Source organism: Lygodium microphyllum, chromosome 17, assembly GCF_053477565.2.
Source record: "Lygodium microphyllum isolate KBCC chromosome 17, Lygodium_microphyllum_v1.1.10, whole genome shotgun sequence".
In the NCBI taxonomy this organism is placed as follows: Eukaryota; Viridiplantae; Streptophyta; class Polypodiopsida; order Schizaeales; family Lygodiaceae; genus Lygodium; species Lygodium microphyllum.
Genome location: NC_141151.1, coordinates 70,346,509 through 70,362,043, shown reverse-complemented (window position 1 = coordinate 70,362,043; position 15,535 = coordinate 70,346,509). Strand labels below are relative to the sequence as shown.

The window sequence follows — 15,535 nt, the reverse complement described above, 5'->3', positions numbered from 1 at the left end:
TACCATGAGAGGTTGCCCTTTTACAACATTTAATGCATCATCTTAAGTCCAAATTTCTGCCACTCAGTAGTGAATCTATTGTAATTTCATTGTCAAAGCATAAATCGGCTCAAAATGTATCACTGATGTGAAAAGCCCCAAAATTTTTGCAATAAATTTGTCCCAATTACATTAATTCATCATATTGAGTGTCAAATTTGAGCAAATGATGTAGAAATTTCACAAATTTTGCAAAACCTCCAAGTTTTGGGGTCCAAACGTGCACAAATCATAATGAAATTAACTCAAGTGAGCAAAATTTCACTTTTATAAGAAAAGCCCCAAATTTTTGAAGCAAATGCATACAATGTCTGCAATTTTTGGGTCAGATGTCCTGCTCTGTATGACCAGCATCAAATCTAGGAAAAAAGCCCCAAATTTTTGGACATAAATTTGCAAAGATCCAAGCCTTGTGCTTGTGCGCGTGAACCCTTGTTAATGAGCAGGGGGCCTGCTTGTAGAAAATAATAATTAAAAAAAAACTATAAAAAATATTTGAAAATTGTTAAACGACCTAGTCATTGACTTGTCAATTGCTTGTGTATTGTCGTTGCTATCGATTGTGCTTGCAATTGGCTCCGCTAGCTTGTCGCTTGTTCCGTTGACTACTAGAATGCATTGTCAGTTGTAGTTCGTGCTTGGCGAGTTGCTCTCAACAGTTGTCGCCTATTGTTATAGAAAACACGAGTTGCCTATCACGATTGCGCTTGGCCTAGAACGTTGTTGCTAAACTGGTCACACCTATTGTTGCCTCACGCTTGTTGGTCAAACAGACCATCGATTGACTATAATTGCCTATCTCTGTCCTTGGGAAGTGCACACTCTCTTGCCAATGCTTTGATACCAATTTGAAGCACACTCTCTTTTGCCAATGCTCTGATATTAGTTTGAAGGAAGCAAGAGAAAGCCCTCAAGTAGTGTGCACATCAATCGAGGTGTGTTCAGCAGTGCAATGTAGTGAGAGTGTGAAGAGTTGAGAGATGGGTGTGTACTAGTGTGGTACATACAAAGAATAAAAGAATGTATTTGAACTTAGGGTATTGTACACTTACCCTTGCAAGGGTGTGTTCACATGTGTAAATAAATATATATACAGGAGTAGGTAAGGCCTTTACACCCAACAATGGGCATGTTGGTCAATTGAAAGAAATGGGCTGCTAATTGAATCGTCCTTTTTCAAAATTATGCGGACTCTTCTATGTTCATTAAAAATGTCATCGACTAATTAATTGTTTCCGGTGATGAATCGTTAAAAAAGAACAGGTTGACTTATCTCTTTCGCGTTTGTTGTTATCAATTCGCTTGCAGTTCTCATCACTTGGAAGTTAGCAAAGACTGATTAGTGATTCACAGTACAACTCGTGTCCACCAAGCTCCAATCAACTACACATCTACCTTCAGCCAAACTCCATTGTCTCTCTCTCTCTCTCTTTCTCTCGCTCTCTCTCTCTCTCTCTCTCTCGCTCTCTCATTCCTGTGTGTACTTATAGTAGACACTCTTTGTTGTAGCCTATCTCAAGTTTCAATCCTCTCTTTCTCTCTCTCTTTTCAATCATCCTCATCATCTCATGGGATTGCCACAAGCACAAGGTAACCACTCTTGTTGAGATGGTCATCATGGCGGAAGAAGTAGAAGATCTGACGCATGGCTGGTGGGATGAGGCGCATGCTGAGCGTCTCGAAAGCGGTGGAGGATCTCGTGCATGGATGTGCAAATTGTGCCTATACCATTGCACAAGTGGGACAAGTAAAGTTCTAGCTCATTTCTTACGCATTGTAGGGTATCAAGTGCAATATTGCCCCTACGTGACTCTTGAGAAGAGAAGAGAGCTCACAAAGAAGGATATAGGGCTACGGGCCTCGTCTTTAGCGAGAAGAGCATCACATCTACCGGCCGTTGATTCTATTGTATTTGCGATGGCATTGACCTCTCAGGTATCTCATGCATCATCTAGTACTGGTGTTGGTCACACATCATCTATTTAATATCCATTTGAAATAGGAGCATTTGTTGGGCAAGCATTGATTGATTCTCTCAGGTGACAACGCAGTCTTAAGGTTATTTGGGATTCAAAAAAAAGGAGAAAGTTGATGTTGCCATTGCACAATTCTTCTTTCATGATCACATTGCATTTAATGTTATGAGGTCAAAATATTTTAAAGCAATGTGCAAAAAGATTGGGGAGTATGTTCCAACTTATACTCCTTTTGTCATGAGGACATGTATTTTTAAAACCTCACTTAACATGTGGATTAATTTTTAATCACATGATTAAGTAAATGTTGCACATGTGAGGTGCAGTTGGGGTTAAAGTAAATTTAGAAGCCCAGGACCTGAGGAAATCACGGAATGTCAAAGACAAATGTTGCTATAAGTTATGCCGCATACGTACTTGGTGGTATTTGGTGTCAGTTGTTGGCCTAGGACATTCATTTGGCCATAAGTGTCAGTTGGTGACACTAGAGAAGTGGCATTTAATGGTACCTGACGCCAATCTGACGGTCAAAGATGACGTAAAGACACTTGGGAGTGGAAGATGCCTAGCCTATTTAATTATTGGCCAGTTAGATTATTTATTGGCTAGTTAGATTATTTTTTAAGGCATCGAAATAATTATTAGATTAATTTTTAGTATTTAAAGATTGAAAATTAATATTTAATTATGGCTAATTTTGGGAAGACCATTAATTAATTTTTAATATTTAATTATTGCTAATGTTGGAAAAACCATTTGGGAAGGTTGGCACTTGTCAAAAATGCCCAAGTAAGACTGAAAAACGTCTTTAGAGGTTGGAGAGAGGCATTTTTAGTGTATTCAGCTTGTAAGAGAGAGGGAGGAGATATTGCTGCACTGATTTATAGCCATTGGAGAACCTTTTGAGGCAGCCAGGGGATAGAGAAGACCAATCAATAGCAAGTGATAGCATTTACAGGCTGTTGAGACAATGCAGCAGTAGTAAATGATTGATTTTCTTCAGTTCTTTGCATCTACAAGCTGTTGAGACAGGGCAGCAGCAGTAAATGACAGGTTTTCTTCAGTTCTTCAAAAAGAAACTCTGAGCTTTCTCTCTCTGCAGCTTTCTCTCTCATCTCCTAGCCATTTCATAGCCTTGCTTTGAAGATCTCAGCATTTGCACCCTTGGAGGTTGAGAAATTGCAAATTTCTCTGCTAAACCCTAATTTACAGCAGAAATTAGGGTCTAGCAGCAGCCTCGGGAAGTGTGCCAGAAATTGGAAGCTCCAAGACTTGGATTTTTCAGGGCTGAAGGTGAATTTCAGCTAAATTCAGGTGGAGGATTGGCTAGCCATTGAATTTGGGGCATTTCGGGATGGTTGATTACAGTAGTAGGTGTTTTTTGCAGAATGTCTATCCGCATAATATTGTTTCGTATTGCATGGCTCACTATTTGAAATCCTTGCTAAAAGTCATTGGAAGGTTGCCATGGATACAACTTGTCATTGACAATGCAAATTTGATGGTGTCATTTGTGCTGAATCATCAGTTCTTGTGCTATGAGTTCAGCAAGAAGTCCAACACAATGTTGCTGAAATATTCTGAAACTCTGTTTGCATTCAATTTCCTTATGTTGGGTTGATTGAGCACATGCAATGGTGCTCTAAGACAGCTGTTTATGAGTGATGAATTTGCTTCTTTACCAATGGCTATCACTGCTGTAGGGATAGAATGTAAAGAATTGGAAGAGAATCTTGTGTTTTGGGAGGACGTGAAGTGCATTGATGCTATGGTACAGCCAATAATGCATTTGTTGAGTCTTGTGGATGGTATACAGCCATGTAAGGACAGTGCCGAAACCCCATATGTAGATTTCAGTACAGAAATGCAGATGACCGAAGGCTGGTAACAGGCAGGGAGTACCTTGAAACAGCTTAGCCAGGCTGCAGCAGATAGGGAAAGGCTAATCAGTTATAGAACTGTGTGAGGGAAGACTGGCAGTGGCAGAAATCAGCATCAAAATCCTGATCATGGATGCCTGATATCATGTCAAAAGTGGGCGAATCAATGAAAATGTGAGAATCTGCTCCAGGAGACTGCACAACACAAGAAAGAAGAGGGAGATTGCAAAGAAAAGATGAGCACTGCAAAAGAACTCAAAAGAAGAATGCTCGGGAAATGGAATCCATATAGCAAGACAAGAGATTTCATGTCAAAAGTGGGCGAATCGATGAAAATGTGAGAATCTGCTCCAGGAGACTGCACAACACAAGAAAGAAGAGGGAGATTGCAAAGAAAAGATGAGCACTGCAAAAGAACTCAAAAGAAGAATGCTCGGGAAATGGAATCCATATAGCAAGACAAGAGATTGTAAAGGACAATAGCGAGTCACTAACTGAGTAAGCATTGGCATTGGCTCCCTCTCTCCAACAAGACCTGCAAAGTAATTGAGTATGCTAAAGATGAATGAGAGCCTGGCTTATATGTGTGTGTGTGTATAGGCAACACTCATGAAAATGTCGGTTAGGGTTTCGGAGGCCAAAATATGCAAGTTGGCCGATCAAAATGACTAGTTGGCCAAAATTTGGCCACATTAGATGACTGCATCATAAATGCCTAGCCCACTAACATTGACTCAAACTCATTCATGAACCACCTAATCTACCTACAACCTCATAGTTGCAAGAAGAAACTGGCTGGTCACCATGACTCTCCCATCAAAAGAAAGCCTCACAAGCTCCAGTCCAAGAGCTTCTGCTTGACACTAGAGAGAAGAGGTGCCAGCTGTTGCAAAGAAGTAATGTCCATTGCCTCATGACATCCAAGATATCTCATTATGGTCTGGCAAGGAACTCAAGTGAAGTCCTCATAAGGTTTTCAATCTGGCTGCCTAGTGTCAAAAGCCATACGATTTGTGCCATTTAACCAAGCATGCTGCCCTCCATGGTGCCATCACACACGCAGAGAGAGAGAGAGAGAGAGAGAGAGAGAGAGAGAGAGAGAGAGAGAGAGAGAGAGAGAGAGAGAGATTTACGAAAAAAAAAGAGAGAGAGAGAGAGGGATAACCCCATATTTCTCCTGTTAGTTCTGCAGCTGAAACATTAAGCACTTTAAAGTTTGCACAGAGAGCAAAGTTTATTCAAAACAATGTAAGGAATATCATGTGTACATTCTTTGAATAAATATGTGTATATGTCTCAGTTGTGCAGATACTTTTATAACTTGTACATTCTGTTGTAAATAGGCCATTGTGAATGAGGATGCATCTGGAGATGTATTAGCACTTCGGTTGCAAATACAACAGCTTAAGGTTCCTTGCAATTTTGGTTAAAATGTCAGGTCATTCATGCTTTTTCGCTCTTACTGCTCTCTCTTTGTTCACTTTCACTACAACCGACTTTCTGCAGGAAGAACTGAACAGACTGCGTCGTCAAAGCATCTCAAGAATACCTCTTCCAATAGTAACAGCAGTACCTGAGGTGTCAACAATTGTTATCTCTGATTCCAGCAAAGGACTTGGATCCTCTTCAAATGAAAGCTGTGATGTTGAAAATGATAATGGTGCAACCTGTAGAAAGGTAACCAATGGAAACTTGGGATTGTTTAGAAACATTCATTACTTCTGCTGTCATGACTCATACACAAGTTGGTTTATTTGTTTCTGTTTTTCAGATAATGACCTTGGAGGCAGTTTTAGCAGGTTCCCTGAGAAGGGAACAGGCTTCTGACAATGCTGCTAAGCAGCTGCACAAAGAAATTGAGCAATTGAATCATTTGGTAGGTCCTTGAAATTCCGCTGTCTCAGCCACAAAGTAGTATTAGTCTTATGCACTGTAACCTGCAGGTCAGACAGAGAGAGGATGATGCACAGTGCAGCAAAATGATGCTACGTTTCAGAGAAGACAAAATCAGAAGGCTAGAATCCACACTGGATGGTGGAATGTCTGCAGAAGTTTACAGGACAGAAGAAAATCAGGCATTGAAAGAAGAAGTTCAATTGCTACGTGGTCGTATTGATCGAAACCCTGAACTTACACGATTCGCCATGGAGAACATTCGTCTGATGGATCAACTCGGAAGGCATGCTTCCTTACCTTTGGTCTCAAACCAATCACTGTTATGTTTTGGTTTTGTATTTTTGTTATATTGTTGTGTGGGAATCCCCAAATTGTGATGAAAAGTGACCATCAAAATACAAGAAAAGAATTTACATTCCCGTGTGGCTGCAGCAAGGTATAAAAGGTGAACAGATACAAATTAGCTGAACTCCAATAATGGGCATGTAGAGTACCATACAGGAAATTCTCCTAAAGTTTAGTGGTTCCCCAAATTGTAATGAAAAGTGACCATCAAAATATAAGAAAAGAATTTACATTACCGTGTGGCTGCAGCAAGGTATAAAAGGTGAACAGATACAAATTAGCTGAACTCCAATAATGGGCATGTAGAGTACCATACAGGAAATTCTCCTAAAGTTTAGTGGTTTCTTAGGTTTGTTTTCTATGCCTTTTTGGCTTTAATACAATAAGTCCATGTCTTGAGTATTGTGTACAACATGAAAAACAACTAATTAATCCTAGTCAAATGCATCCCATGTCTATAGGTATTGGCTATTAGGATGTAAAGGTCCTTTATTCACGTCTGTGTATCGTACACGTGTATTATTATGTTGTACATGTGAATGCACCCTTACGTGCCCTAAGTATAAATACATTTTATTCTTTGTGTACCAACACATTGTTGGTACACCCAAATCATGTCGTACTCTCTCTCTGTCATTCTCACTCATTGCAAATCTTCACGCTTCCTGATAGCCGCACTCTCAACACTGGCCCTCCTCCATATCTGTATGATGTGCATAAATTTGAGCAATTTGTGTTTGATATGGGGTGGTTGTCTATGTCTACATAGTTTGGGTCACTTGTTGGGCTTGATATTTGAGGGAGGTTGCTTCACTTATCAAAGTCAAAGCTTTCCTATGAAGGAAAAGTTTTGTCTTTGGAGGCTTCACATTGGGGGTTTATGTGAAGAAATATCCTAACACAAAATGTAAATGAAAGCATATGACAAAGCATAAACTCAACAGAACAGAGTTAGGGTTAGGGCAACTCAAAGACAATGAACATAGTGAAAATTTGAATGAATGAGTGAATATGGAATATACAATTGTCATGCAGCTAACAAACCATGTAGGGAACGAAAATTGTACCCCAAACTCTCATGTCTTGAGGACCGAGGTAGAGATGATGAGTAGGAGAGAGTGTCGTACTCTTGACAGAAACCCAAAAACACAGCAAGGCAGCCTTTGAATGTCAAAGACCAACAAACCCAACAGAGGATGTTGGATCTAGTAGTAGATATGCAATGAAGAGAGAGAATATTGCCAAATGTAGATTGTTGATGATGGTGACAATCAAGGCGGGAGCAAAGTGAACCAATCGCAAGAATCAGCGGATGAATAAGTACAAGGTGGTAATAGTTATGGCCAAACGTAGCCAGTAGATGATTGTTGGGGAGAAGAGATGACAAACATAGCCTTCAATCAAGTTGCCAAGTTGAATGCAGTCCTAAGACGTGACGGTTGGCCGCAACAAATTGGTGAGAGAACTTGCATGAGAGGTTGCAAATAGATGCTTGATGAATGTAAACAGTGTCTGGCAACTTTGATTGAGATGTTCTCCGCGAACAGGGTGTGGGTAACAAAGCTAGAGTGCGTGAAACTTGCAAAAACGAGCTGGGCTGAATGAAGGGCAGCCTATCCATTTATAGAAAGTTTCGGGACCTTGTACTGCACATCGTTTTAAACTCTCTCGAATTGCGTACCATTTTAGGATTTTCATTAATTAAGCATTTTTGGGGCTATTTAAGAGCCTAATTTAGGCTATTCAGCATGTAATACTTATCTTAGATGAACATCTCGTCTCAAGCCTAAAAATTGAGCTAGAAAGAAAAGCCAATCCACAATTTGATATGTTTTTGTTTTTACTCCAAGGTGTCCCATCCCTAAGCAGCTAAAGCATTAGACAAAGGATGCACGGTGTTTGTGCAGTGGCCTACCAAGACTACAAAGGTGATGGTTATCTTACCAAGGGAGTACAAGTGGTCACCCCAGAGAGGCTAGGGCATCGGACAAAGGGAGAACATCAGTTGCCCAGTTGCCTACTAAGTTTTGCAAAGGTGGATGGAACCACAATGAACTTGAAAAAAAAAGATAGTGTTTATTTTAAAAGCTATAGGTGGTAGTCGATTAAGTAATGGTTGTGAGACTAGTGGTCGGACTAACTTTCACAAAGTAAGCAAGTTATCCCTACTACTATTAGCTGTCGATGATGAAGAAGAGACCAAGGGTAGGTGAAGCAAATATGGAAAATATGTGGAGAGGCAAAAAAAGTGTGTGGAAAGCAAGCTAAGCAAGGGAGATTGCCATGCGTAATGCCACACACCAAGGTCCAATTTTCATTTCGGTCAATATTCTCTAGCTCCTTTTCCATGATCTCTCGCCATTGGGAGTGCTAAAGAGTCTCCTACCAACTATTTGGCTCAGAAGGTGTTATGTAATCAGCTATAAATAGTGATGCAAATGGTTTGTTGGTATTGACAAGGTAATGGGTCTCACGGAAGGGGCTTGGGAGTTAAAGAATTTATAGGTGGGTTAGGAGTAGGCGGTAGACCCAACTCAGAAGGCACTATCTCTGAGGGAATAATGTGACTAAAATGGTTTGTACTCCATGCTAGTTTCCATGTCAAGGTGATTAGTTTTTTGTGGAGCTTCCATCCTTCCTTCAAAATCATTAGATTGGTGCACCAAATCTAAAAGGGAAAACTTAAATTTACTTTCAATTTGCTGTTGAGCTCGATACATGAGGATGAGATCATATTCGGCTCGTGAGATCTCATATGGTCTATGGACACCATGATGGTTCGAAGACTCCTTGGCAATGTCAAGGAGCAGCAAGTTGTGAAGCCCACTTTGTCTTGTGTCTTGATGTGCTACGCTCTGGAGCATCATGATGATGTGGCCAAGATGTGTTTGAAGTCATCTTGCCATCTTGTGTTTTTACTTCTTACAAAGGGCTTTTAGATCAAAGGTTGAGGTTTTGTGGAAAAGAACCTTGCTCTGGTACCATGTGAAAAAATATCCTAATGCAGAAATATAAATGAAAGTGTATGACAAAGCATAAACTCAACAGAACATAGTTAGGGTTAGGGTAATTTAGAGACAATGAAGATTGACAATTTGAATGAACGATTGGGTACTCACTATACAATGCTCATGTAGTAAACAAAGTGTGCAAGGAATGAAAACTATATCTTGAACTCTTGTATCTCGAGGATCGAGGTAGAGGTGATGAGTGGGAGAGTGTTTTGTACTCTTAACAAATCTTGAAATGTAGCAAGGCAGCCTTTGAATGTGAGACACTAGCAAACACAACAAAGGATGTTGGATCTAGTGGTAGAAATATAAATGGAAGCGTATGACAAAGCATAAACTCAACAGAACACAGTTAGGGTTAGGGTAACTCTAGAGACAATGAACATTGAAAATTTGAATGAATGATTGAGTACTCACTATACAATGCTCATGCAACAAACAAACTGTGTAGGGAATGAAAACTGTATCCCGAACTCATATCTCAAGGATTGAGGTAAAGGTGATGAGCGGGAGAGTATTTTGTACTCATGACAGATCCTGAAATGCAGCAAGGCAGCCTTTGAATGTGAGACACTAGTCCACAAGAGAGGATGTTGGATCTAGTGGTAGATAGGTAGTGAGGAGAGAAAATACTCCTAAACACAAACGAGATTGGGTTGAATGGAGGGCAATCTTTCTATCTATAGAAAGTTTTGGGACTTTGTATTGTGCACCGTTTTAAACTCTCTCGAATTGTGTACCATTTTAGGGTTTTCATTTAGGAAGTGTTTTTGCGACTGTTTAAGAGGCTAATTCAGCATAGAATGCTCATTTTAGCTCAACAGTTTTCCCATTGGCAATGTGTTGCGGGCATGCAAGATATCTTGGCGCAAATGTATATTTTGTACTACTTATGATGAGACCCTTGTTCACCTTTTCATTTCTTGCTTGGTTGCTAGACAGGTTTGGGACTTACATCTCTAGAGTGTGGACCTCGATTGACAGGTCAGAATGCCTATGTGTTCTTGGGTTCTAGGCAAGATCCCATCCACGGGGAGGTTGCAGTCTCATCGTACTTGCCTCTTTCACTACATGCGATGGAGTGGTCTTTGATACATTTGGTGGACTTGCAATGCTTTTGTCTTTGATTTGGCTTTGGGTATCCATAGCCATGTGGGATGAGTGTGAGGCTTGCCTTATGGTAGATTTCTTCTATGATTTCAGTTGGCCTCATAATGGGAGAGGTGGCAACTCCATGCATGGATATTGTTCACTCCATCTTGTTGTGTATATATATGTTCGTACTTTCCAATGTCTTTCGGCAAATTGTTCAAGCAACATGCCAGGCAATAAGACATTGTACTGTGTGGATATGCATGTTGTACACTTTCACTTGTAGTCCTATTTGTGGACTCTCTATCCACAACAAGTCCAACGATCAAATCAATGCCAACCATCTCAATACTATTGATTCATTTGGTCGCAAGTATATTAGTTTACTTACCAATTTCAGTGGCATTATGAGAGTATATAAAATACATCTTTCCACGTGAATATGCAACCACACCATGAATGGATTGCCTTCAAGTGTTCGTTTGCAATTAAAGCTATCCCATTTACTTTTCATAAACTCTTGGTGTTTTCAGCTGCAGTGTCCACCGCATGTCTCTCCTTCTCTAAAAGAGTGGTGTGCAAAGCTAGATGCACGTCAGTGCTTGTGCCAAATTAGTGTGGATCTATTGTCATTGGTCGTGATCCTCTCCTTTGTGCTGAGGTGGCATCTTGCTTTGTGGCCTTTTGCTAAAGAAATTGCTTCTTCTCTTGGTTGAGGTTCTCACAAAAGAGCAATTGATGGCTTGGCTCTCTGAAGAAATGGAATCTTACTTTGTTTGCCTACTTGCACTTTCATAGCCACAAAAGGTGCATTTCCAATGTTGTTATCCCTTGCCTAATGTTAGCCTTTTGGTCTCGACCTTGTATCACCATGATCAATCATTTGATCGTCTACCCTTGCCATTTGTACAAGGGGTAGGAGTTTGAGAGGGTGTTGCCAAGGAAGTTCGGAAGATGATGCCATGGTGAACAAGTCTTGAGCTCCTACCCCTTGCCATTCCTACAAGGGGTAGGAGCTCGAGAGGGTGTTGCCAAGGGAAGTCTAGAACATGATGCCATGGTGAACAAGTCTTGAAAATGTTAGAATATGTTCAATGTCTGAAGAGTCAAGAGCAGGTGTCCAAAAAAACATTGTGCACTCAACACTTGTGACTCAACATTGTAGGTCTTGTGGTATAGTGACGTAGATTGCAATGACTAGTGTCGAGGAACATGCATAGTCTACATGCAGTAGGAACATGTGGACTATGGTAGTGGGTAGTTTTGGATTGTAGGTACAATGCAATAGACACAGGTTTCGCAAGCGGATATTGTAGTTGTGATAGTTTGCAAGGGACAGCTATAGTCGTGGCAAGTGGTAGTGCAATCATGGCAGGTGGTGGCTGGAGTCTCGTGGCATCACACAGGTAGGCAATGGTTGCGTCACATCATGTATTAGTTAGTATCGCAGGTGCATGAATGTATTGGATATGAATAGTGTATAGGGCTCTTATGTCATGCAGCATCTCCCATGTGCATCCCACACGTCCCCACCTGTCCCACTTGTTTTAGGACATGTCCCTTGGTGATTGGACTTAGCACAGAAACACATCCTTTGGGGATGCTTTGGGAATCGGTCTTGCGTTTCAAGATGACGTCCTTGTGTTTTGAGCACGTGTCCCCTATGTTGCATGTGACTATGGATTGATATTGCGACTGTGTTGAAGCCTTCTCAATCTCTCTTGCGAAGAAATCTATAAGTTGCCTTTGGGTAGGGCCTTGCTGTCTTGGAGTATGTCTTGAAGCCGTTGTATCTCAATGAGGAAGAGGTTTAAGGCACCGTTGATAATCAGTGAAATCCATGGCTCTAGATAGTGGTCCAAACCCATCTCTAAACAGATAGTGGAAATGCCCTTGGATCTCATAGTATGTTGGGCAGTGGTAAACATAGTGCTCCTTTGTCTCTAGCTCTGGTCAACATATCTAGCATATGCACTTCTTTGGTGGTATGGATTTGTATATCCTAATCTCAATCTCAAATTGGCGTGAAGAGTTGCACAATTGACCAATAACACATTTAATCCCACATGCACTTCTCTGGTGGCATGGATTCATACATGCCATCATGCATCTTTAATTGGTGTTAAGAGGTGCGAAGTTGATCAATAGTACACATGATCCCATGTGAGGTGTGTATATCCATGTATCTCCTGCAGACAATAAATCCATCGTTTATAGTATGGAGAAGATGCTCTTTCTAGAAAGCAATCTTTGTCCCTAGCTCTTGGATTGGTGCCAACCATGTTCTCTTAGTGTCTAGCTGGGTAAGATCTATCTTGATAACTTTGCCAATCTCTAAGTGGCTCAAGGTAAGACATGGTGCATCAAGGGAGTATTGAAAGGGGGATAGCCTGTCCATACTAAAGCCATGTAACTCAAACTAGACTAACATTTGTATATACCAACACTAAGTATCACCCTCTCGGACAAGCTATCGGGATGACTCAAGAGCAAGCCGTGCATATCTATGTTTGGGTAGATACTAGATCCCATGGGCTATATACATATGTGATTGATCAGGGGAGGGCCTCTACTACAATCCATGTGGCCACTACCTTAGCTCTAATGATCTCACATGGCATCGAGGCCTTACATCTAATCATCTTTGAAATCATGGATACAAGTGGACTCTCCATCGACCTCCATCCATCATAAGTGTGACCTGATTGGTTGTGGTGAGGACATGTTTGAGTCAAACATTGTTTTTATTAACCAAGTGATGGATGGTTTGGCCTTGAGGGAGGAAATTGATGGAATGCTGTCGATTGATAATCAAGTGTGCTCCTATGCGCACATCACGTCCGTTATTGAAGTTTTCTTGGACCTTGATTGGGAATACTTATTGGAGTTTGCCAATACTTTGTTGGGTGATTACGTTCGACACAATCGTGAAGCATTCTTTGATCAGGATCAAAATGATGTTTTAGATGCGACCATTGATACCAAGACAGTGTTGTGATCTTTCTCGGCATTTTATGAAAGCGGGGTCATTCTCTTTTTCACGGGCAGCATCCTAGTACTTTCATGGATTTGCCAATGGCTCAACTCAATGCTATTGGGTGACTATGTGGAGGAAATTTTCGTGGGACCATGGGGCTTCTATGAAGTAATGCTTGAATTGACAATGCTTTGTGACAACCTCTTGGGAAAGGTGCCTTTGTTTTGTGATTGATGCCATGTTTATGTGGTACCACGGAGACCAATGGTTGACTTTCAGTGCTTGTTGCAATAGGAATGCCTGGGAAAGTGACATCCATGAGGATGAGGTGATGGATGTATTATTGCATTTATCCATGGATAAAAGTTTTGGTTGAGATGGCCTCATTGATGAGTTTTTTGACACCCTTGATCGCCATGTGCCAATAGGTTTAGGTAACAGGATTTATGCCAATATCATTGAAGGAGGGAGTCATTAAATTGATTTGGACAGTGCCTTTGCCCTTCATGTTGAAACATTGGAGACCCATCTCTCTAATGGGGTCAATGTACAAAAACTTCTCCAAAGTCTTGACTTTTCGCCTCCACAAGCGCCTCCTTGACATTTGCACCCCAACCAATATGGATCATCAAGGGCAAAAATATATTGCATAATGTACTAAATTTACAGATGGGGATTGACTGTGCCAAGCATTCTAATCAGAAAGCGGTCATATTGCAGCTAGACTTGGAAAAGGCATTTGATAATTTGGATTGGTCTTTCATCGTAGACTTATGCATATTATGGGATTTGGGTAGTGTATATCCTAGTTGATCTGCATGATTAGTGCTGATGCATCCTCTTTAGTGATGTTAAACGGTGGTGTCAGTGATTCCATTCCCCTTTAGCACTTGGTTAGACAGGGCTGCCCTTTTGAGTCATTTTTTTCCACTTTGGCAACTCATCCTGTCCTTACTATGTTATCTCATATGGTGGCCATTAGGCAACTGTTTGGTTTGTCCCTCCCTTTCAAATAACACTATTACTTAGTCTTTGGCCCATGACACCTTCATGATCCTTAATGCAAAAAGGGACAATCTTTGTAAGGCATTGGATGTTTGGGATCTCTTTGGTCATGCTTTTGGTCTTCATGTCAATGCTGCGAAGTTCTCTCTTGTCAGTTGCACAAGACCTAATCTTCAGTCCTTGGGATGGCAAGGGTTGATCATACTTCGTGGTAGTGTTGTCAGACTTTGAATAACATTTTATTGCTTAGTCTTTGGCTCGATGACATCTTCATGATCCTTAATGCAAAAAGGGACAATCTTTGTAAGGCATTAGATGTTTGGGATCTCTTTGGTCATGCTTTTGGTCTTCGTGTCAATGATGCGAAGTTCTCTCTTGTTAGTTGCATTGGACTTGATCTTCAGTCCTTGGGATGGCAAGGGTTGATCATACCTTGTGGCAGTGTTGTTAGACATATGGGTTATCCCTTGGGGATCAATGTTCAGCCCAAAGTTTTATTGGATTGGATTTCGCAAAAGATGGAGGCAAAATTTGTCTGTTAGAAATCCTAGGCTTGGCCCTTCCATGTGCATCTCGAAGTTGCACATGCCATCATGCTATGGATGCTTCCTTACTTCCTTCCACTCTTGCCTTGGACTATTGCCACTCTGAATGCCCTTACGAAGAATATATGCTTCATGTTGTGGAAGAAGGATTCTTTGCATGCAAGAATATCTTGGATTTCTTGGAGTCATACTTCTATCTCCAAAAGTATGGGTGATGGAGCTATTCTTGATGTGAAGACTCACATGGTGGCCCTTTGTTAGTCACTCCTTCAAGATTTGTGCACTGATTATAACCCATGGGTCTTTATTGTCTAGTTTTTCTTTTAGGGCCTCATCCACGGTAATCCTAGGTTACAAGCTTCATGGTGGCACATTATTAATTTTGATGCCCACTTTTCGACACCTTCCTTCTCTTTGGCAAATCATTTGGTTTGTTCTTGGCACTTGGTGCTTTGAAAGGTGCATTGGCATCCTTCGGAGGATCACTTGATGGCTAATTCTTTCCGACCAGAGTTGTTGGTCGTGTCATCGTTGCTTTGTTAGGATGGGAAACAGGAGGATCGCCGAAAATTTAATCATATGGTGCGCTTAGGTTTGGCTTCTATTGTTGATGCCTCTTTTGTCAACGATGGGGGTTCATGTACTTCCGCATAGCTAGGAGATTTTATCGGATTCCTCGTGGATATTGTTAGTTGTGGGTTCAGCTAGACAGGATAGTGCAACTTGTGCAACCCTTTCTTGTACGTGTGCTTGATTGTCCTTGACAAGA

At 41.0% G+C, this 15,535-nt stretch overlaps 1 protein-coding gene across 5 annotated transcripts in view; it reads left to right on the top strand.

Moving 5' to 3' along the window:
• LOC148022015 (kinesin-like protein KIN-12F) overlaps window positions 1-15,535 on the top strand; it is a 66,208-nt gene that overhangs the window by 29,049 nt on the left and 21,624 nt on the right. For 4 of the 5 annotated variants that reach the window (XR_015694449.1, XM_087697590.1, XM_087697589.1 and 1 more), the window contains exons 12-16: window positions 5,080-5,143; window positions 5,239-5,304; window positions 5,402-5,572; window positions 5,667-5,771; window positions 5,839-6,074. Coding sequence is in view for 4 of the 5 variants with exons in the window: in XM_087697590.1 (XP_087553716.1) it covers window positions 5,080-5,143; window positions 5,239-5,304; window positions 5,402-5,572; window positions 5,667-5,771; window positions 5,839-6,074 (642 nt within the window). In the remaining variant the exon portion in view is untranslated. The remainder of the gene's footprint in view (window positions 1-5,079; window positions 5,144-5,238; window positions 5,305-5,401; window positions 5,573-5,666; window positions 5,772-5,838; window positions 6,075-15,535) is intronic. The other variant, XM_087697592.1, reaches the window with a different exon arrangement.